General features: G+C 55.2%; 1 protein-coding gene across 9 annotated transcripts in view; it reads left to right on the top strand.

The window, feature by feature from the left end:
* Sardh (sarcosine dehydrogenase) overlaps positions 1–23214 on the top strand; it is a 54599-nt gene that overhangs the window by 27059 nt on the left and 4326 nt on the right. For 5 of the 9 annotated variants that reach the window (XM_047524153.1, XM_047524154.1, XM_047524155.1 and 2 more), the window contains exons 16-19: positions 1953–2100; positions 4207–4300; positions 20279–20398; positions 22614–22776. In XM_047524153.1, the coding sequence (XP_047380109.1) occupies positions 1953–2100; positions 4207–4300; positions 20279–20398; positions 22614–22776 (525 nt within the window). Of the gene's footprint in view, positions 1–1952; positions 2101–4206; positions 4301–20278; positions 20399–21206; positions 21486–22613; positions 22777–23214 lie in introns of those variants that run through there. The other 4 variants (XM_047524158.1, XM_047524156.1, XM_047524160.1 and 1 more) reach the window with 3 other exon arrangements.

Genomic DNA, 23214 nt, shown 5'->3' with positions numbered 1-23214 from the left:
CTCGCTCTGCAGCCGTGCGGCACCGTGAGCTGGGCCCGCCTGCTGTCCAGCCCGTCCGGCTGTGGCGCTCTGGGACTCAGCCCTCCTGCCGTGGACGGGTGTGGGGTGGCTTCCTCCCTCTGCCTGGCTCTGGGCCTCTCCTCCCTGTAACTCCAGCCTCAGGCCTGGGCGGGACACGGACGTCCCGCTGGATGTGCCCGCTGACGCCTGGCCCTCTGCACCCTCCACTCTGCCTGCATGCCCCCATGGGTGGCTCAGGGCCCTCCGTTCTGTTGGCACAGTCCAGTCACCCGGGTCAGTTTGTGTCCCTGATCCTATTCCTCAGCTACACGGGAACAGCCCCGTCTCCTGTCCCGGGGGATCAGGAGGAGCAGAGAGGGACTGTCCCCTTCTCCAGGGAGGGCTGTGGCCTCCTCTGAGAGGCTACTCTGCAGGGGAGGGCCACCGGCTGTCCACATGGCCTTCCGGGGGGCGGGGACAGCTGACTGTGCTCAGGGGGTCAGAAAAGCCAGGCCTCCTGGCCCTCGGTCCACCCTGTGGCATCCTGGCTGGACCCGGCAGGCGGGAGGGGAAAGGAGAGCCCTCCGCGAGCCAGGTCCTCCACAGCAGCAGTGCCCAGGCCCCCACTCTGCGTTGGTCAGTGCGAGCCACCGAGGACACAGCGGGGCCCTCCTGGTGGGAGCAACAGGGCTTAGAAAATGAAGTACGGGAACATACAGGATGCTGGACGTGTCCAGAGGGAAACCAGGACTGGAGGGGTGGCTTGGGGCAGGCTGGGTTCATGTGGCCTCCCCACCCACAGGGCCCTCCGGGTGTGGGGCTGAGGGCCTCAGGGCCTCGGGATGCTGCTGAAGCAGGCGTGGGGGGCTCACTCCTGCCAACTGGAGGCTGTGGTAAACCAGGCGACCCGTGGGTGGGAGACTGGGCCTCGCCTCCCTCCCTCCGTGGGCAGCACCTTGAGTCCTGTCCCCTGGAAAGATCCAGAGGTCACCTCTGAAAAGCCTGGTCCCGGTTTCCCTAGACACCGTGATGCCCAGGGAGCACGTGGGTGCACAGGCTGGCGGGCTGTAGGCCAGCGGTCGTCAATCCGAAGTCATTTCCAATGGTCTTTATCCATGTCCTCTAAGATCACAGAAGCGCACCCCTCCCGGACATGCCCCCCACGCTGACAAGTGCAGAACACGCCCACACCGGCCCCGAGGGCTGCCAGGAGGGCTGACCGGCTGCCCTCTGTGTCTGCCCTCAGGCGGGGCTGGGCTGCGCACAGGCCGCCAGCCTCCCCGAGGGGTTTTCAGTGGAGCGACCCCAGGACAGCTGCCCAGAGGAGGCAGGTGTGCCCACTGCCGCCTGGGCACCTTGCAGCCCTGCAGTGTGTCCACGGGCGTGCACCTGCACACACGTGCACGTTTTGCTGGGGGTGGACGCTGGCCGGCTGTCTGGACGGGGCAGGGAACCCTGTTGAGATTCCAATGTCGTCCTTCCCTGAGGCCTGGAGAAGGGGACCAGCTAGCCCCTGGGTGGGATCAAGGACATGTCCCCGCGGGTCCCAGGATGGCCAAGGCAAGGCACTCAGAGACCTGGGGCATGGAGGTACAGGGTGGAAGGGGCCCAGGGGAGGACAGTGAGGGGCTCAGAGAGGGAAAAAGATCTGCCCAAGGCTGCTCAGCACTGGTGCCTGAGGGGGGACTGTGTCCCCCACCCCGATGGCACTGGGCTCTTAGCTCTGTCTGGACCAGGGAAACTCTGAGAGGCAGACATAGCCCAAGACTGTCCCCTTGGCCTGTGCAGCCCAGAGGGGCTCAGTGAAGGACCTTGCCCTGAGAATCCAGGTCCCTGGGGGTCGCCCTGAAGGAAAGGGCATGCTTTCTCAACGGGGTCTCGGGCTAGCCCTCGCTGTCCTTGGCACATCCCGTCTCCTGATCCTTTGCTAAGTCTGGGCATTCCTCTTCCAGGGGACGGCTACTACCTGGCCGTGGGCGGGGCTGCAGCCCAACATAACTGGTCCCACATCACCACAGTGTTGCAAGACCAGAAGTTCCGGTGTCAGCTCATTGACAACTCCGAGGACCTGGGCATGATCAGCATCCAGGGCCCAGCCAGGTGAGGCAGGGTGGGGACCTCAGCACCCGGGCTCACCCGGGCTCACCTGGGCTCTGGGGCCTCCACCTGGCCCTTGGGCAGAACTGGAATAGCCGAGCACTCTGTGACCAAGAGGGTGGCGCCTGATCAATGACCTTCAGAGCACCGGAGCAGACAGCCTGGACCGGAGGGTGGGCCTGGCTCGCAGTGCATCAGCAGCCCAGCCTCCGAGTGAATCACAGGAATTACAGCCCACCCTCCCCGGCCAGGGCTCTGCCTGCTGCCAGGGCCAAAGTAAGATCCCACACCAGGGGAGTCTGCCCCAGGTGGGTGGACCATTCACCCACTCGGTCCTTCTGTAGATCTTCCCTGAGCCCTGTTCCCACTCAGGAATCAGGACCCAGCGAGGACCCCGGAGCCACTGAGGGTCAGAAGCAGGTGTGCACTTTGAAAAGACCCTCTGGCTGAGCTTTGGGAAAGTGACTGGGGCTTCAGAGACAAAAGGAGAAACACAAGTGTGCTCAGAGCCACCGGCTGGGTGCCTGGGTTTCCAGCCTCGACTCTGTCTTTGAAGTGGCTATGGTTATTCCCTTTTAACTGATGAGGAAACAGAGGCACAGAGACACTTCCCCAACATCACACAGCTTGAAAGTGCCAGAGCTGAAGGGGATGTGGCAGGTACAGGGGCAGAGACATCAGGCTCAGTGAGATGGCCCCACCTGGACAAGCTTGCCCAGCACCTGCCCATAGCGAGCCGGGAGCTGCAGGCTGGTCTCATCGCACCCTAGGGAGCCCACAGCCTCCGAACATCCGGGGAGGCCAGCCCTCGCAAGCTTGTGTGGCCAGGGTGACCTTGGACAGGGAGTGGGGCTGTTTCAGAGTGGGGGTGCGGGTGGCAGGGAGGGACAGGTTCAGCAGACAGGTGCCTGCCGGTCCTGCCAGAGGTGGCCCCTGGGGCTGAGGTTCCAGGGCACTGCTGAGGCCACAGCCTGGGTCGGAGCCCCTCGGGCCCTTGGCCCAGGAAGCAGCTCCCTCCCGGGGTAGGATACACACAGCAACCCCAGCCCATGCAGGCCACCTCCCCTCAGCGTGGCCTCCCCGGCTGCAGCGAGCTCCCCGAGGAGGAGGCAGCCCCAGCGCCTGCGAGGACCCTGGGTGGAAGTGGGAGGTCTCTAGCCAGTGGAGAGCTAAGCACAGAACACCCTTCAGTGCCAGGCTTGCTGGGCCGTGGGCCCTGGCAGTGCAGAGCCCCTCGTTTGGGTGGGAGCGATGGAAGAGAAGCCTGGCAGGGGACTGGGATCCTGGCGAGGGCTTTCTGACCCAGGCTCACAGTCAGGGAGGGCTGCCTGGAGGAGGTGACAGCTGGGCCAAGCACTGCAGGGTGAGGCAGGGCTAAATGGGCAGGGCCAGGAGAGTGAGGAGGGCCCAGGAGAGGCTGATCTGCAGGGAGATGAGCAGGCTTGGGGTCCCGGGGACTGCCCAGCAAGGTCTCGGGCAGTTTTGCAGCACAAGGGTCAGTTCTGCTGGCAGCGTGGAGTTGGGAGGAAAGGGAAGAATTCGCCCGTGGAGCCATAAACTAGTGGGTGGCCGCATGACATATGGGCACGCGGCCTGGCCCTTCCCTAGGAAGGCGCCAGCCCACTGGTAGGGCGAGACTGCTCTGGGTGCCCGCTGGTTGCTCAGCAAGCTCCAGCGCTGCAGCGTACACCTCTTGACCCTGTGCAGATGGGCACAGGGACTGAGGAGCCTGCTGGAGGAAGCCCAGGTAGAGCAGGACCTCCTGCTGGGGCCAGGCCCTGTCCACCCGGCTCCCGCCTGGACAAACCACTTTATTTTCTGGGCAAAACAGGCCACCCTGGCCAGCTTCTCTTGATGACCAACCTGTGACTCATGTGGGTCCAGGCCAGTGGGGTCGGGCGTCCAGTGACTGAATGACCGGCCTGCCTTTGTTCACTGCCCGGGACCAGAGCTGTCCCAGCAGGAGTCCTGGTACCAGGACAGACAGGTGGCTTCCTCCCTCACGGGCTCCGTGGAGCCGACTTCTCCCACGAGGACAGGGCGCGTCCTGCTGGCTGCTGTCCCTGTGCCTTCCTGCTTGCTGACGGGCACCTCTGTGCTTGCTCCCAGCCGGGCCATCCTACAGGAGGTGCTGGACGTGGACCTGAGTGACTCCGCCTTCCCCTTCTCCACCCACCAGCTGGTGAGAGCCGCCGGGCACCTGGTGGGTACCAGCCAGCGTCCTCCGGGTGTGGTGGCAGTGGCCTGTGGTGTGGAGCGAAGCGAGGGCTGAGGCCTGGCAGCTTGGTGTCATTGGAGGGTCCCTTTCCCTCCCTGGGTCTTGGTCCTTAACTGAGAATTGGGGACAATGGGGACCAGATGGCCTGCCCACAGGCTGTTGGGAGGGAGCAGGGAGGTCCTGAGAGGGCCAAAGAGTCAATCGAAGTCACGGCCTCCTCTCTCCTCCACCCCGTGCCTGGCAGGGGCGGGAGAGGGGCTGCCTCGGGAGGGCCTTCCTGCCTGTGTGTCCCCTTCTGATGGCTCGAGGGCGGTGGTGCTTTCTCTGTCTCCCTAGAGATAATAGGGCTGGGGAGAGCTGAGCAATTATGCTGCTCCTGTGGGTCTCCCGGTCCTGGGGGAGGCAGCTCCTCCCCTGTGGTGTCCCCCCACCCCTGCGTTGTGGATGTGGGGGGCTCTTAGGCAGGAGCTGGGCTGGTCTCACACAGCACCCCAACCCCACTGGCTCCCAAAGGTCCAGGACCTACCAACCAGTTTCTTCTGAGACTGGACAGGTCAGCCCGGGGCTCCTTCAGCCCTGGTTCTGGGCAGGGGCTTCCTCAGAGCCCCTGGGTCAGGGTCCTCGCCCCAGCTCTGAGTCAGCACCTGCCTCTTCTGGGCCTCAGTTTCCCTGTTGGAAAGCAAGCACCAGGCTCCTCTGCTTTGCTTCCCGCGGCTGAGCTGGGGGCTGGCGTGCAGGCCTCCGCCCCTGCACTTCCTCCCCGCGGCCCATGCCTGTGCTTCCCAGACGCCCTCGCCAGCCGGGGTCCCAGCACAACTGAGGTTCATAACAGATATCCTAGGCTGGGGCCGTCCCGTTCCTCAGGGGGAAGGACAGCCTCCCTGGCCTCTGTCCACCAGGCGCCAGCAGTGCCCCAGGCCATGACAGAACTCTCCAGACATGGCCACGTGTCCTTAGAGGCAGGACCTTGCCTCCCGATTTCTCGTTGGCGGGTGAGCCGCGCTGGCAGCAGGCAGCAGGCAGGGCGTGTGGAGCCCTCCCAGAGCTCAGATGTGAGAAATGCTGTCCCAGCCAAGCTCAGAGGCCGAGGGGCTGCCTGGCCCCCCACTAATGGAACCGACAAGCAGACAAGCAGCAGATTCGTGTCGCTAACCCCCCTGGAGGGTGCGGGTGGGGGGCCGCTGGGCCTGGGCACACCCCCAAGTGCTAAGGAATGTTGGGGGGAGTCGGATCCTGGCCCGCACAGTGGTTGCAGGTCCCGAGGGACAAATCTGGGTCCTGTTAGCAAGTAAACAGTGAGGCGATGGTGGCGGGAGGAGGCTGCCAGAGACGAGGGCAGATAGAAGCAGCTATGCAGGCTCCGCTCGTCTCCCCTCCCCAGAGGCCACATGGGGGTCAGGAAGCCAGGGTGTCTGTCTAGCTTGCTTCCTGCCTCATTAGTGCCAAGTGCCTGCTGAGACCAGAGAGGGTGGGTGCGCCGAGGGAACAGCACAGTTCCACGTAGGCCACAGCAGCACCCAGACCTCCAGACTCCAGCTGGGCCATCCCCTGGGTCCCTGCAGCACCAGCTCTGTTTGGGGCTAGGTTCTGGTTTGTGGACGAGAGGGGGCTGTGGGTCTCTCCCACCACGCTGAGGCCTGGCGTCCACTCCGCCTGTGCGCCGTTTGGGTGGTGGAGGGGAGAATACCAGGCGGGAAGCAGCCCCTCCATCCGAAGCTCTGCGCCTCCTCCCGTTGGCAGGCCTACTCCAACAGGGCCGCTTGGGACGGTCAGCTGCAGCTGCTTCTCTCCCAGCCGGCCCTGGTCTGGCCCTGGCTGCCCCCAAGCTTGGCGGCCACTGCCTGGCTGCTGCTTCACCTGTGGCCCTGGAGCCAGGACAGGTGTCAGGCTGAGCTGACACAGAGGCCACACTGTCCAGGGTCAGGGCAGGCCCAGCCCAAGGTGGGCGCTGGCGGGAGGGGTGCTGCTTCCCTCCAGCTCTCCCAGCACTGGCTCACTGGTGATGCGAAGCCCATTAGGTCACAGTGCCCTTCGGCATCCGATGCCCAGGTGTGCAGGCCCAGGTCCACCCTGCTCTGGCAGGACCACCTTGGGCCTGGCCTCACCCTGCCGGGCCTTCCCTCAGCCCTGGAGCAGGGTCCTGGGTCCTGACACAGCCCGTGGGTGCAGGGGAAGCTTGCCTGGTGGGCCCAGTGGCCACTGCGGAGTCTAGGGAACATTTATGGAATGTGAACAAGTTCAGGACAGCCCCGTTCCCCCACCCCAGAAGTCGTGTGGCCATCAGCGTGTCCCCCTCCCTGCCTCTGGGCCGTGTCCCTCCCGGGGTCAGCACCGTCCTTCACCTACTGTCTGTGGTCTTCTTTGTCCTCTGGCGATGCTGGGATCCATTTCTTCTTCCTTTCAACCCTCTGGCGAGCCCGCTGGGGACCTGATCCCCTCTCCACTGTATAAGCAGGGCCCATGGCGGACGTTCCTGGCAGGGCTGTGTTTTGTCTTTGGAAGCATCTGGTGAAGAATGTCGCTTGAACGTGAACTTCGGGTGCTCCAAGTGTGACCTAAGGCAGGAACTAGGACTGGTCCTCCGCGTCAGGTGCACGAGGCACACACCCGTCTCCCGGTCATTCAGGGCTGCCCCTGCTCCCGTGAGGGCAAGACAGCTCGGCGCCCTCTGGCTGGGTCCCTGTGTGGAGACTGAGATGGTGGCTGTGGACAATGAAATAAGGCTTCGCTGAGCCCTGGCTTAGGAGAGGACTGGCTGTGTGAGGCACGTCCCAACCTGGGAGGCTTCTGGGCCCCATTTCGGACACCTGGTCACAACCAGGCTATCAGGTGTGATAGAGGCCAGGCCAGTGGCAGCCATTGGTCCAGGAACCGACGTGGAAGTGAGTCCCAGGAAGAGGATCCCGGCAAGGAGAACCAGGTCCTGGCAGGGGGTGTCCCCAGGCCTCTTGGGGGCCCATGCTGTGGGGAGCCCCTGCCTGGGACTCCCTGCGGGCCAGTGGTGAGCCAGGGCCCCAAGCAGCCACCCTACGCCCACCCACCGCCCTGCAGCATGTCACCGGCCTTCCTGCAGGGCCTCCTGTGCGAGACTAGAGGGACAGATGCTGCGGTGCCGGGCAGACCCCTCCAGCCCCTGCCGGAGCTCATCTGCGATACCCAGCCAGCACCTGGGGCTTCGCTCCCCCGGAAGTCCAGCTAATCTCAGAGCATAGGAGCCAGCGCTACGGGGTTTGCGTCCTGGAAGGCACAAAGCCTTCATGCCGCTGGCGGCCATCTTCTTCCTGAAGGCCCGAAGCCTGGCCCAGCTGCAGGCCACCGGCTTCTCGTGCCCCTGCCTCCTGGTCCTCCTGTGTTCTCGGGACATCACAGCCATGCCTGTTGGGAGGAGGACAGGACTCCGGGGTGGCTGGTGAGCCAGGAATCCTGTCCCCAGCTGCCTTCTCCTGAGGACCCAGGGAGCTGTGGGCGAGGAGAACTTGATTCTGTCCCTTTGCGTCCAGCTGTGGTTTGGCTGACCTGGGAGACTGCCCCGCAGAGTGGGTCTCCCCGTTCCCTGGCCGGCATGAAGGGCAGCGGCTCGGCTGCTGGCAGGACTTCAGGCTGCGGTGGTGGGCTGGCCACTGCTGTGGGCCCGTGGGGGCCAGGTCAGCCACAGACACCGAGGGACCACGGGGACCAAAGTCCATGCCAACGGACTTCTAATTCTGCCCTAGCCTTTTGTGGGATGCCTCTCTGACCTCAGTTCCCTATCTGTGACCCAAGTCTCAACGATGTCCAAAGTCCTTCCCGGTCACGTCCCCTGTGTCTGCCCCGATGCGGAATCCTCTCTGAATCCAGGGGACTCACGCAGGCTCTTCAGTAACACCCTGGGCTGCCTTTAAAACGTGTTGACGCATCGTCCCTGGATGAGCAGCGACTCCCGGCCAAGCCTCCACAGGAGAGTCGCTGGACCCCAGCCACCCAGCTGCGGGAGAGGAGAATGTGTGGCCGCCTGGTCCAGCAGAGACCTGTGGGATGACGAGGATGAGAGCCAAGTGTTGCGGACCCGGCCAGCCACTGGAGCACCCTCCCGGCCCTGGCCACGGACCCCACTCGCCACAGCAGCTGCCAGAGGCGCCCACTAAGGCCCCCTGCCCCGTGCCTCTGAGATGCCTGGCTCTGTGCGAGGGGTTCATGGTCCTGGATTCTTGGAGGAAGAGGCAGATAGGGAGGTGATGATCCCTCAGCAGCCAGAGACCAGCTGTCCTGGCTCCCCAAACATTTGCTTCCAGGCCAGAGAGATTCCTGGGGAAACTGGTCTCCCGGAGCTCAGCTCGGCCAACACCGGGCCAGACACAGTGTTCCCAGGGCCGCAGCTGAGGACAGGCCTGGCCAGGCCTCCCTTGGCTGAGGACAGGTCCCCTTGATGGAGCACGGACCCCCCTCGGCCAAGGATGGCCCTTCTCAGAAGCAGCAGGCACCGGCTGGAAGCTGCCTGTAAGCGCGGCGATAAAGCAATTTTCTCCTGAAAATTAATTTCAAGTCAAAGGGAAATTGGGTTTCTCTTCCTGAAGGGAGAAGCCCTCGCCAGGGCACTGCTGGGACTCGATTAGTTCAGGGTGGAGCGTCCTCACACTGCACACGGATGGACCACGGACCCCAGCCAGACTGCGGGACGCTCAGAGCCTGGACACGCAGTTGGGAGCCGCGGCCTGAACCCTCTGCGAACCTGTGCCAACTGCCCAGGCCTTGGCACAGGACGCCACACACCAGAGCCAGGACACAGCCACAACTGCAGGCTGGGACACACGTTCCCTGCACTGTTCGAGCTGTCAGGGACAGAGAAGACCACTTGCCAGGAAAGTGCAAGAAGGCTGGCCAGAAGGAGGCCCATGACCCAGGTGACCCCACTGCTGCTGGGCCTCTGGGACTCACTTAGGTGGAGGTGTCCCTTCTCCCCAGAGTCCCTGCAGACCTGCTGTCCCTGTCTGTGCTGCAGACAGGCACCCTTGGGGTGACCCAAGGCTTTTTTCCAGCTGCTGAAGGTCTGGGACTCCAGAGCTAGGGCTGGTGGGGTGAAGGCTTTCGTTTGAGGAGGGGATGGAGGATGGTCTTTGGCAGAGCCAGCCTGCCCAAGGGTGGGAGGACAGAGATGAGGGTCCACAGCTCCTAGAGAGACTGTGCGTGCCCAGGGGCTCAGGTTGTACCATGTGGTTTGAGCACTGCACATTTACTTACTCTGAGAAAATTGATTCCTGTCACTAACCCTACCATCACCACCTCCACCACCTCCACCACCTCCTCCATCAGCGCCACAACCATCACTGTGAGCATGAGCCCTGATAGCCCCCATTACCATCAGCACCACCAGCACCACCTCCACCACCACCACCACCATCATCAACACCAACACAATCACCAACATCACCTCCACCACATCACCAACACCACCTCCACCACCACCATCACCATCACCAACACCACCTCCACCACCACCATCACCACCACTACCTCCACCACCACCACCATCACCACTACCACCTTCACCACCACCACCACCACCACCATCACCACTACCACCTTCACCACCACCACCACCACCACCATCACCACTACCACCTTCACCACCACCACCACCACCACCACCACCACCACTTCACCACCATCACCACCTCCACCACCATCACCATCACTACTACCACCTCCACCACCATCATCACCACCACCACCACCACTTCACCACCATCACCACCTCCACCACCATCACCACCTCCACCACCATCATCACCACCAACACCACCTCCACCACCATCATCACCACCAACACCACCTCCACCACCATCATCACCACCAACATCACCACCACCACCACCACCATCATCACCACCATCACCACTACCACCACCACCATCATCACCACCACCTCCACCACCATCATCACCACCACCACCACTTCACCACCATCACCACCTCTACCACCACCATCACCATCAAAAACACCAACACCACTTCCACCACCATCTCTACCACCATTACCAACACCACCATCACCAACACCAACACCACTTCCACCACCATCACCAATACCACCTCCAACACCACCATCACCATCACCACTACCACCTCCACCACTATCATCACCACCACCACCACCACTTCACCACCATTGCCATCTCCACCACCTCCACCACCACCACCATCACCACCATTACTACCGTCACCTCTATCACCTCCACCATCATCCACACCAGTAGCACCATCACCAGAATCACTAGCATCCTCGCTCCCTACCTCACTAGCCAACACAGACAAAGGGGAGAGATCGAGTTCTCTCCCCAGTGGGACTGTTTTAGAACCAAGTGTCTGGGGGTCTCCGGTGGTTTAAACTGAAACTCCTCCAGTCATGCCCCAACTTGCCTCCCTTTTTTGGTGGGTTTGGGGCCCTGAAGAAGGCGGCACATGCTCTGGCCTCTGCCTTCCTGGGCCCCTGGGATCTCATCTATTTAAGGGATGATGGTTTGGAGGAAGCCCCTGGGGTGCTGGAAACTCGTGAACCCAGTGAGCTCACGTGATGAGTGTTGGGCACGTGGGCCATGGTGTGTCTGTGCAGGCTCCTGGGTGATGCTTATGCCCTGCTGGTGGGCTCTGATGCCACAGGTGCTCAGGGCATCCCCTGGGAGTGGCTTGGCACCCTGGTCTGAGCACCAGCGTGGTCACTGAGCTGGAGCCAAGGCTGCGACAAGTGCCTCCCTGGATTCTGAGTCCTTTCCATGGAGTGCGGTGATGTGCCAAGCATGGGATAATTCCCAAACCCACCTTTTACTGAAATCTGAGCATCTCTCTTCTTCCCCATTATTCACAAATCAAGGCCAGAGCAAGCGTGTCTCACGTTGCTGGGCTGGGGTACTAGAGCTGGGAGCATGTCCCTGCCACTTGGCCATGGGTCCTCCTGGTGTTTGCTGGAACCAGCTGGTGCCAGCTGGAGGGCTGGCTTGGCTCAGTTGGCAGGAAGTAATGGGCTGCTGTGGAGTCCTTGGTAGCATGAAGTCAGGAAACCCCCAGGCAGGAGCACTGGCACCTGGGAGCTGATGCGTGCTGCAGGCAGCCCTGCCCCAAGGACGCCTCGTCACACATACCCCAGGATGCTGCTGCTGGGCCTTGGGCAGGTGACCTCAGCTCCCTGATGTGACTCGTCTGTGGAGGGGTGGCATGCTGATGCTGTGCTTGGCCTGGGTCCTTGGAGGAAGTCGTCGCCTCCCGGTGGGGTGAGGTTGGTTGCTAGGGAGAACATTTGGGACTGCATCGTCCCAGAGCCTGTCCTCCCAGCCCTGTGGTGCCCGCTCTGTTGGGTGGCCAGCCCTTCTTCTGTCCCATCAGCTGAGGGTGCCAGGAGGGCTGGGTGGTATTCTCCGTACTGTGGAGGGTTGGGACCTGGGACCCCTGGGATGCTTCAAGGTGGGTGTTTGGGGAGTGCCGGGATGGGGGGTTGCTGGAAGCCTGTCCTGCTCTGGTTTGCCTCTTCTGTCTGGGGCAAGGGACCTCATACAGAATGACATTGCTGATCACCCACTGTGCACAGAACCCGGGGCTGGGGGCCTTGGGAACTTCGGCCGTGCATCCCTGGTTCTGATCTTGCACTCACCGGGCTGAGTGACCTTGGCAGCTGACCTTATAGTGGAGGGCAGTGAGGGGACCTGGTGCTGATTGGCCTCGGGCACCAGGAGGCCTCCCATTCCTGCTGCACAGAGCTACTGTCCCTACCCTGGAACAGGTGGCAGACAGGGAGGACGCTCCCACCCTGGGAGACCAGTGGCTCCCTGCAAAATCCCCTCCAGGGCCAGGAGGGGTCTAACATCCAGAATGTTCTATGAGAAGAGGGTCCTTGGCCAGTCCAGCAAGGTCATGAAATGTCATCACGCGCACACAGTGTGGGACAAGGCAGGTCTTGGCCCTCGGTGTGGGTCTCTTTATGCAGGGCTCTCTGCTGTCTGTGTCCTGCAGTCCAGGAATCAGCCCCTGAGAAGGCCACAGAGGGCCAGCAATTCTTCTGGCTTTGGGAGTAATTCCTGTCCTCTCCAGGCCAGTGGGAGTCCGGCACTATTCAGCCCTGGGTGCCAGTCCTCACCCGGCTGGGGCCAGGCAGGAAGAAGAGGTCAGCTCCTTGCAGGGGCCTCCCTGGCAGGCTGCATCACAGGCCTGCCCCCCATTTGCAGAGCTGGGTCTTTGCACTGATGGACTCCCCAACTCCAGGACCAGTTGGCTGACTGGTCACCCTCCTGGGCCTGATGCCCAAGGCAGGGAGGTGCCTGCTGGGTGGCCCTTCCAGCACTCCTACCCTCACCCTCCCTTGGGATTCCTTGCTCCCAGGTGACCCATCTGGCTGTGGGTCTGCTCTGGTTGACCCTCGAACTGCACCTCAGGCCCAAGACTTGGGGGGTGGAGGTGGGTTCTCCACTGGGCCTCCCAGCCACAACTCCTAAGTACTTTCCAGCAGCTGGAAAGTCTTCCCTCTGCCTTGCTCCTCTCCCGGGAGGAGGGTTTTGGGGACAGTCACGCTGGAAGAGGCCCTTCTGCTGACCAGAAGCACGTGCTGTTGCCTGAGGCACTGTGGTCAGGCCCAGGGCTTCTGGAGATCTGCCTCTGGCCCTCCTGCTCCCCAGGTCTGCACCTACCCCAGATTTTCTGGGCAGGCTTCATTTTTATTTTTCCTGTTTGGTGCTCATTATGAGGTCCAAGAGTTCATAACTGACCTTCTTCCAATGCTGGAAAACTCTCCACCGATATGTTTTTGAAAAGAATGGATGTATTTTTAAACTGATACATAAAAACATAAAAATGTCACCTATTAACGTGGAACCACGTGGTGTTTTGCTAGATCATACATGGGTAGGTTTGAATCAGGCTAAGCGTTCTGTCTCCTTAAACGCGGGCCATTTCTTTCTGGTGAAAACTTTTCAAGTTCTTTCTTCTGGATCTGAGATGAAGAGAGTGACGTTGTCTACAGCCGCCCGCCCTGCAGGGGCCCGCCCGCCTCCCTGTCACTACTGGTACCTCTGCACCCTCCGTCCCCGCCGCCCTCCCAGGCTCCGGCAACAACCCTTCAGCTCTGAACTCGGGTGAGGTCGGCTTTCTAGATTCCACACGCCGGTGAGGTGACAAGGTACCCGACTTTCTGTGTCTGGCTTATTTCACTCAACGTAATGATCCCATTCCATCCACGTCGTCTAAAATGACAGGGTTTCATCTCTGCGGATGAACAGGGTTCCCGAGTGTGTGTACATACACCTCACCATGCCCTCTGGTTGACGGGCGGCGAGGTGAGTCCAGTCTTGGCCATCACGTGTGGTCTGCATTGAGCATGGGAGTCTCTTCCGCATGTGAAATCACTTCCTTTGCATGTGTTCCCAGGAGTAGAATTCTCTGGAACCTAGGATTTTTTTTTTAATTTATTTTTATTGTAAACAAATGGGATACGTGTTGTTTCTGTTTGTACATGGAGTAAGAGCATTCCATTTGCATAATCATACATCTACATATTGTAATGGTGTTTGATTCATTCTGTTATTTTTTCCTTCCCCCCACTCCTCCCACCCCTCTTATCCTTCTATACAGTTCCTCCTTCCTCCATTCTTGCCCCCCTCCCACCCCCCATTATGTGTCATCATCCGCTTATCAGTGAGATCATTCATCTTTTGGATTTTTGAGATTGGCTTATCTCACTTAACATATGATATTCTCCAATTTCATCCATTTGCCTGCAAATGCCATAATTTTATTATTCTTTATAGCTGAGTAATATTCCATTGTATATATATACCACAGTTTCTTTATCCATTCATCAATTGAAGGGCATCTAGGTTGGTTCCACAGTCTGGCTATTGTGAATTGAGCAGCTATGAACATTGATGTGGCTGTATCTCTGTAGTATGCTGATTTTAAGTCCTTTGGGTATAGGCCGAGGAGTGGGATAGCTGGGTCAAATGGTGAGTCCATTCCAAGTTTTCTAAGGAATCTCCACACTGCTTTCCAGAGTGGCTCACTAATTTGCAGCCCCACCAGCAATGTATGAGTGTACCTTTATCCCCACATTCTCTCCAATACCTATTGTTGCTTGTATTCTTGATAATCGCCATTCTAATTGGGGTGAGATGGAATCTTAGTGTAGTTTTGATTTGCATTTCTCTTATTACTAAAGATGGTAAACATTTTTTCATATGGTTGTTGATTGCTTGTAGATCTTCTTCTGTGAAGCATCTGTTCATATCCTTAGCCCATTTGTTGATTGGGTTATTTGTATTCTTGGTGTAGAGTTTTTTGAGTTCTTTATGTATTCTGGAAATTAGTGCTCTATCTGAAGTATGAGTAGCAAAGATGTTCTCCCACTCTGTAGGCTCTCTCTTCGCATTGCTGATAGTTTCCTTTGCTGAGAGAAAGCTTTTTAGTTTGAATCTATCCCAGTTGTTGATTCTTGCTTTTATTTCTTGTGCTATGGGAGTCCTGTTAAGGAAGTCTGATCCTAAGCCAACAAGTTGAAGATTTGGACCTACTTTTTCTTCTATAAGATGCAGGGTCTCTGGTCTGATTTCAAGGTCCTTGATCCATTGTGAATTGATTTTTGTGCAGGGTGAGAGATAGGGGTTTAGTTTCATTTTGTTGCATATGGATTTCCAGTTTTCCCAGCACCATTTGTTGAAGAGGCTATCTTTTCTCCATTGCATATTTTTGGCACCTTTGTCTAGTATGAGAAAATTGTATTTATTTGGGTTTGTGTCCATGTCCTCTATTCTGTAACATTGATCTACTGTCTTATTTTGGTGCCAATACCATGCCGTTTTTGTTACTATGGCTTTGTAGTATAGTTGAAGTTCTGGTATTGTGATACCCCCTGTTTCATTCTTCCTGCTAAGGATTGCTTTAGCTATTCTGGGTTTCTTATTCTTCCAGATGAATTTCATGATTGCTTGCTCTATTTCTGTAAGGTACGTCATTGGGATTTTTAAATTGGAATTGCATTGAATCTGTATAGCACTTTTGGTAGTATGGCCATTTTGACAATATTAATTCTGCCTGTCCAAGAACATGGGAGATCGTTCCATCTTCTATGGTCTTCCTCAATTTCTTTCTTCAATGTTTTGTAGTTTCATTGTTGAGATCTTTTACCTCTTTGGATAGATTGATTCCCAAGTATTTTATTTTTTTTTGCAAATGGGGTTGTTTTCCTCATTTCCCTTTCAGCTGTTTCGTCGCTTGTGTATAAAAATGCTTTAGATTTATGCGTGTTGATTTTATAGCCTACTATTTTGCTGAATTCATTGATGAGGTCTAGAAGTTTTCTGGAGGAGGTTTTTGGATCCTCTAAATATAGAATCCTGTCATCCACAAATAGTGACAACTTAAGTTCCTCTTTTCCTATTCATATCCCTTTAATTTCTTTGGTCTGCCTAATTGCTCTGGCTAGAGTTTCGAGGACAATGTTGAATAGAAGTGGAGAAAGAGAACATCCCTGTCTTGTTCCCATTTTTAAAGGGAATGGTTTCAGTTTTTCTCCATTAAGAATGATGTTGGCCATGGGCTTACCATAAATAGCCTTTACAATGTTCAGGTATGTTCCTACTATCCCTATTTTTTCTACTGTTTTGAGCATGAAGCGGTGTTGTATTTTGTCGAACGCTTTTTCTTTGCCAATTGAAATAACCATATGATTCTTATCCTTAAGTCTATTGACATGATGGATTACATTTATTGATTTACGAATGTTGAACCATCCTTGCATTCCAGGGATGAACTCCACTTGATTGTGGTGCACAATTTTCTTAATATGTTTTTGGATATGGTTTATCAATGTTTTGTTAAGGATCTTTGCATCTATATTCATCAAGGATATTGGTCTAACATTTTCTTTCCTTGATGTGTCTTTTCCTGGTTTGGGTATGAGGGTGATATTAGCTTCATAGAATGAGTTCGGTAGGGTACCCTCCTTTTCTATTTCCTGGAATACTTTGAGATGTATTGGAATGAGTTCTTCTCTGAAGGTCTTGTAGAACTCAGCTGAGAATCCGTCTGGTCCTGGGCTTTACTTGGATGGTAGGTTTTTAATGGCTTCTTCTATTTCATTGCTTGATATTGATCTGTTTAAATTGTGTATGTCCTCCTGGTTCAGTTTGGGAGGAGCATATGTCTCTAAAAATTTGTCAATGTCTTTGGTAGTTTCTATTTTGTTGGAATACAGATTTTGGAAGTAGCTTCTCATTATGTTCTGTATCTCAGTGGTGTCTATCGTGATATTTCCTTTTTCATTACGAATTTTAGTAATTTGAGTTTTCTCTCTCCTCTTTGTTAATGTGGCTAAGGGTTTGTCTATTTTGTTTACTTTCTCAAAGAACCAACTTTTTGTTTTGTCAATTTTTTGAATTGTTTCTTTTGTTTCAATTTCATTGATTTCAGTTCTGATTTTAATTATTTCCTGTCTTCTACTACTTTTGCTGTTATTCTGTTCTTCTTTTTCTAGGGCTTTGAGCTGTAATGTTAGGTCATTTAGTTGTTGAGTTTTCATTCTTTTCTGGAATGTGCTCCATGCAATGAATTTTCCTCTTAGTACCGCTTTCATAGTGTCCCAGAGATTTTGATATATTGTATCGTCGTTCTCATTGACCTCTAAGAATTTTTTTATCTCCTCCCTGATGTTTTTTGTTATCCATGTTTCATTCAATAGCATATTATTTAGTCTCCAGGTGTTGGAGTAATTTCTCTTTTTTATTTTGTCATTGATTTCTACTCTCAGTCCATTATGATCTGATAGAACACAAGGCAGTATCTCTATTTTTTTGCATTTCCTAAGGGCTGCTTTGTGGCATAACATATGGTCTATTCTCGAGAAGGCTCCATGTGCTGCTGAGAAGAAAGTGAATCCGCTCGTTGATGGATGGAATATTCTAAATATGTCTATTAAGTCTAGGTTATTGATTGTGTTATTGAGTTCTATGGTTTCTTTGGTTAGATTTTGTTTGGAAGATCTATCTAGTGGTGACAGCAGTACGTTTAAGTCACCCAGAATTATTGTGTTGTGGTCTATGTGATTCCTGAAATTGAGAAGGATTTGTTTGATGTACAGGGATGCACCATTGTTTGGGGCATAAATATTTACTATCGTTATGTCTTCCTGATTTATGGTTCCCTTCAGCAGTATGAAATGTCCTTCTTTATCCCTTCTGACTAACTTTGACTTGAAGTCCACTTTATCTGATATAAGGATGGAAACCCGTGCTTTTTTACTGAGTCCATGTGCGTGGTAGGTTTTTTCCCATCCTTTCACCTTTAGTCTGTGGATGTCTTTTTCTATGAGATGAGTCTCTTGCAGGCAGCATATTGTTGGGTCTTTCTTTTTAGTCCATTCTGCCAGTCTATGTCTTTTGATTGATGAGTTTAGGCCATTAACATTCAGGGTTGTTATTGAGATATGATTTGTATTCCCAGTCATTTGGGCTTATTTTTGGCTTTTAAGTTAGCTTGGTTTCTCCTTTGAGTGGTTTTTCTCTAAGGTAGTTCCTCCCTTTGCTGACCTACATTGTTGTTTTTCATTTCCTCCTCATGGAATATTTTGTTGAGAACATTCTGTAGTGCAGGCTTTCTATTTGTAAGTTCTTTTAACTTTTATTTATCATGGAAGGATTTTATTTCATTTTCAAATCTAAAGGTTAGTTTTGCTGGGTATAGGATTCCTGGTTGGCAACCATGTTCTTTCAGAGCTTTGAAATATGTTGTTTCAGGCCCTTCTAGCTTTTAGAGTCTAGGTTGAGAAGCGGCTGCTCTCCATATTGGTCTCCCCCTATATGTAATCTGATGCTTTTCTCTTGCAGCCTTCAAAATCCTATCTTTATTTTGAATGTTAGGCATTTTCATTATAATGTGCCTTGGTGTGGATCTGTTGTGATTTTGTGCATTTGGTGTTCTGTAAGCCTCTTGTATTTGATTTTCCATTTCATTCTTCAGGTTTGGGAAATTTTCTGCTATTATTTCATTGAATAGGTTGTTCATTCCTTTGGTTTGCATCTCTGTGCCTTCCTCAATCCCAGTGATTCTTAAATTTGGTCTTTTCATGATGTCCCATAGTTCTTGGAGGTTCTGTTCATGATTTCTTACCATCTTCTCTGTTTGGGCAACTTTATTTTCAAGATTAAATATTTTGTCTACAATTGTCTGAAGTTCTGTCTTCCAAAGTGGTCTAGTCTTTTGTTGATGCTTTCCATTGAGTTTTTTATTTGGTTTATTGTTTCCTTCATTTCAAGGATTTCCGTTTGGTTTTTTTTTTGAGAATCTCTATCTCTTTGTTGAAATGATCTTTTGCTTCCTGCACTTGCTCTTTCAGCTTATTGGTATTATCATTCATTGCCTGCATTTGTTCTCTAATCTCATCCTTTGCTTCGTGAAACATCTTAATCATGTACAATCTGAAGTCCTTTTCTGACATTTCTTCTAACATGCTGTCATTGGATTCTATTAATAAAGAATCTAGATTTGTTCTGATCATTTTCTTCCCTTGCTTTTCATGTTGTTCATGTATCTTCCCCTGTAGCAGTGCAGATCTGGGGTATTGCAGATTTCCCCCTATTGGCTTATAGTGGCCCTGTAGGTTTCCAAAACCCTTTCTTTAAGGGGAGATCAATATTAGCAGTACTCAAATCAGACACTATGCAATCCTAGACCAAATAGCCCCTATGGGAACAATAACAAAATTGTCATAGTAAACAGAATGAGTTCAAATATTAACTTCGGTAAAACAAACAGGTTTGCAATAAGGTCTGTGGTTTCTAATGGAGGACAAAAAGGATGCAGAGGGATGTAGAATGTGGCTGTTAATGGGATAAGAAAAGAATATACAGAAGTTCTAGAAAATAGAAAGGGTGAGAGTGTAATCAAAAGAAATTGGATGTTAGCATGCAAAAAAGGGAGAAAGAGACTCTGAGGGAACAGGTAAACAAAAGGAAAAGAGCAAGAAAAGTAAAGAAGTAAAAACTTAATTTGTTTAAAAAGGAGAAAAAAGAAAATCTACAGTATAACAGTCATATACTAATGAAACCTCCCAGTGTTCAGTAGCCTGATGCATGAGAGGTACCTGACAGTGAGCTTCAAACCTCCAGCAGGCGTCGCAGGATGGGATTTGCCCCACCCAAAGATCGGAGCTACGGCTTCCAGGATTATCCAAGATGGCCGCTCTGGCTTCGAAATGTGTTGGCAAATGCGGAGCTGCACCTCGGGGTGTGGACGTGGTCAGCTGGAGGTCCTGGAGGCGGGATGCGGTTGGTCAGGCAGGGGTCCTGGAGGTCCGGTGTGTTTGGTGTGGTTGTGGGATCCTGGAGGCTGGGTGCAATCAGTCGGTCTGGGGTCCCAGTGATAGGGCGCAGTCAGTTAGTCTGGGGGTCCTGGCAGCAGGGAGCAGTCAGTCGATGTGAGGGCCCCAGAGGCAGGGAGTGATCAGTCGGGCTGAGGGCTCCTGGAGACGGGGCTCAGTCAGTCCGGCCAGGGGTCCTACGGGGCCTGGCTGTTGTCTCAAAATGGCGGCAGCAATGTGTAATCAAATCTGCAAGTACTGTAACAGTGAACTTCCAGGCAACAGCAGGCAGCTGGTGCTCCACTGGCAGTCGGCGATCAGTTTTGTCCACTGTTGTCAGACGATCAGGAGGTGAACCTCGTGCGTTGGGTGATGGACAGGCGAGAGGCAGGCAAATGGTGGATGATAGATGCCTGACAGTGAGCAATCTGCACTCAAAAAAGGCGTCGATATGCTGGCAGACTGCAGGTCATCATAGCAGACAAATGGGGTAAACACCAGGGGATCGATAAAGCAGCAAAAACTGCCTCACTGAGAAACAGATATCCTCTGCTTGAAACCGGAGTTACGGAGCGACAAGGAATGCAGCCTCCCTCTAGTCCGCCATCTTGGATCTGTCCCTAGGATGGTTTTGTTCTTCCTCCCCTTCCTTCCAGGTCCTCCCTCGTAACCTTCTGCTGGACACAGGTGGAGCATACCAGCTGGATCTGCTCCCCAAGCTTGGCCCTTGCCCCTCTCCTGGCTCCTCTGTCCCTGGCACCTGGGACCTGGAGAAGGTGCTGACCACAGTCCCTCTAGAGTCTTCATTCCTTTTGTTTTCATTTCCTCCTGTGGCTTTTGTTGCTCACGTGCAGAAGGGCAGCTGACCGTGTGGTGGATTTGTGTTCTGAACCCTGCTGAATTCATGTGTCAGTTCTGACCCTGTGTGTGTGCATGTGTGTGTGTGTGTGTGAAGGGAATCTTAAGAGCACAGGACTGTTTGCAGTGGTCTTTCTTCTTTGTTCAGGAACTTTCCTCTGGCACCTGCCATGGGTGGGCTGTGCCCAGGGGCATGGGGAGCCAGCATGGGATGGGAGGGCATGTGCTACCCTGAACTCCGACCCCATGATGAGCTGGGCGAGGGGGTGTTCTGCAGGGTCCACAGTCCAGAGCTCGTCACGGGTGCACTTCCAGATGATTTCTTTCTGTTTCAAGGTGAGATCAGTTTTGAGCCCAAACCTCTCCAGAGGTCGACTCAAATCAGAGCCCTGTAGACAAGGCCATCTTTGTCAGGGGCCCACAGTGCGCAGCACAGCAGCGAGAAATGTCAACAGTACATTTTCTGTGTCCATTTTGAGTTTTTTGAGAGGTCCCTGCAGGTGGCTACTCCTAGCAAATTTGTGCTGTTTCTTAAGCATCTAGAACTGAGCCCCTCCCTTTGGCAGTGTGGTCAGTGTCAGGTGCACAAGGAGCGGCTGTGCAGTGGGCAGAGCAGCCTCTGCCGTGGGCACAGGGCTGGCACTGCCCCCCAGCCCACTGCCCCAGCCCTTCTGCTTGCTCCCTCTCGTCCCCCTGGCCCTGAGCTGAGCCTGGGCCTTACCACAGACGGGGACACTGGATTCAAGCACTGAAGGCCAGGTGCCCGCTGGTGGGTGTGCACGAGACACGCACCCAGACCAACTTGCAGAGGAGCACGTGGCCCCGGGCAGGAGTCACCTCACGCTGGCTGTCAGCTGCAGGGACACCAGCTGTGCCCATGGCCATCGTTCACCGTGGTCCCCACCAGTGCAGGGCCAGGAGGAGACACGGCCTGCTCAGCCAGGGATGAAGCGACCAGGGTGCCGTGGCTCGGGGCTCGACCCGCAGTGAGTGCGGGAAGCTTTCACAGTTGAAAGCAGCATCCCTCCACCAGCCTCCTTCTGCCTCCCGAGCCTGCAGCTCGGGCTCTGCCTTCGCACCAGCCTGTCCTCGGCCAGCAAGGGCTGCTTGCAAGCTGAACGGTCCAGCCCATTGGCCTCCAGGCGGGTTCCTTGCCTCCAGCACTTTGCCCACCAGAACGTCTGGTGGATCCTCTGCCACCTGGGTCCAGGGACGGAGGTCATATCTGTCTTCATACCCTGTGCCCGGCCCAGGCTGACCACATTGGTGAGCAGTTGGTCTCGAGAATGATGGACACAGCACTCTGCCATGCCCGCCCCCCCCAGGATCCCTCTGTCCCCAAGGGCAACTCACGATGCTTGGGCTCTACCCTGGCTTCCCTCCAGCTGCCCCATGGACAGCTCTCGGCCCGTTAAAGCATAAGACATGAGAGCCAGGGCCAATGACCCCAGGCCCAGACAAGGAAATGGAGGCCAACAGAGTCGGGAGGCTTGCCCCTTACCTAGGGGACCGAGATGTGTCTACGTCCCACCTGCTGGAACCTGTGAATATAACCTTATTTAAGAAATAGGGTCTTTGCAGATGCAGCTAAGGTGAGGATCTTGGGGTGAGCTTGCTCAGGATTAGGGTGGGTCCTAAATCCAATGGCCAGTGTCTTATAAAAGAGAGACACAGACAAGGTGAGCCCACGTGGAGGCAGAGGCTGAGGCTGGTCACAGCTGAGGATGGCCCAAGCCACCAGGAGTTGGGAGAGTCAGGAAGGACCCTCCCCCAGGGCCTCCAGAGGGAGCACCGCCCTGCCCGGCCTTGATTTTGGACTCTGAACTGAGACAGTTTATCTCTGTTGCTTTAAGCCACCTAGTCTGTGGTCTTTTGACCCTAGCTAAACTAGCAGTCACATGGAAGATCTGAGGCCTGGGACAGGGGACACATGGCCTGCCATTCCCACGGTGGGACCCCCTCCTTCGCCTCAAGTTCTCCAGAGCAGCGCCTAAGAACCCTCCTCGGTAGACCTTGTTTCCTGGTGGCAATCCTGCAAGTGCAGGGCCAGCTGGCGGTAAGGGCACTTCTCCAACATGGCGGCCGGGGCCTCCTGGCCTGAAGTCTGTGTCTGAGCTGTGCCCATCTCCCCAGGTCAGGGCCATGCGGCTGTCCTTTGTGGGGGAGCTGGGCTGGGAGCTGCACATCCCCAGGGCGTCCTGTGTGCCTGTGTACCGGGCGGTGATGACTGCGGGGGCCAAGCATGGCCTGGTCAATGCAGGGTACCGAGCCATCGACTCCCTGAGCATCGAGAAGGGTGAGTGCAGGGTCCTGGCAGCCCTGGTGGCTGCAGAGCCACAGAGCAGGGAAGCTGGTGCCCCTCCCTCCCACGACGATTCCCTCTTTTTCCTGATAAAGCCCATTTCCCCAGCCCTCCTCGCTGCCCACGCTCTGGGTCTTGGGTTCAGGGCCCTGGGGATAGCCTTAGGACCCCCAACACCGGCACATACCAGGGTGAGCAAGCAGGCCCAGGGTGGGATCTGGATTCAGCACGGTGGTTTCCCTGGGAGACTTGAGACCCTGGCAGCTGGGCCTGGACTTGGACCTTGGGTAGGCTCAATGCCCACTCCGGCTCAGGGCTGCCACTCAGCCCCCGGGGAGGTCGAGGCAGAGCAGGGAGGGGCTGCAGAGCCCCTGGGAGGACCCTGTGCTCACCCACCCAGGGCAACGGAGGCTCAGAGGGGTTGGCAGCTCC

The sequence above is a fragment of the Sciurus carolinensis genome, chromosome 14 (assembly GCF_902686445.1).
Source record: "Sciurus carolinensis chromosome 14, mSciCar1.2, whole genome shotgun sequence".
NCBI classification, from domain to species: domain Eukaryota; kingdom Metazoa; phylum Chordata; class Mammalia; order Rodentia; family Sciuridae; genus Sciurus; species Sciurus carolinensis.
This window is presented reverse-complemented; position numbering and strand designations above follow the sequence as displayed.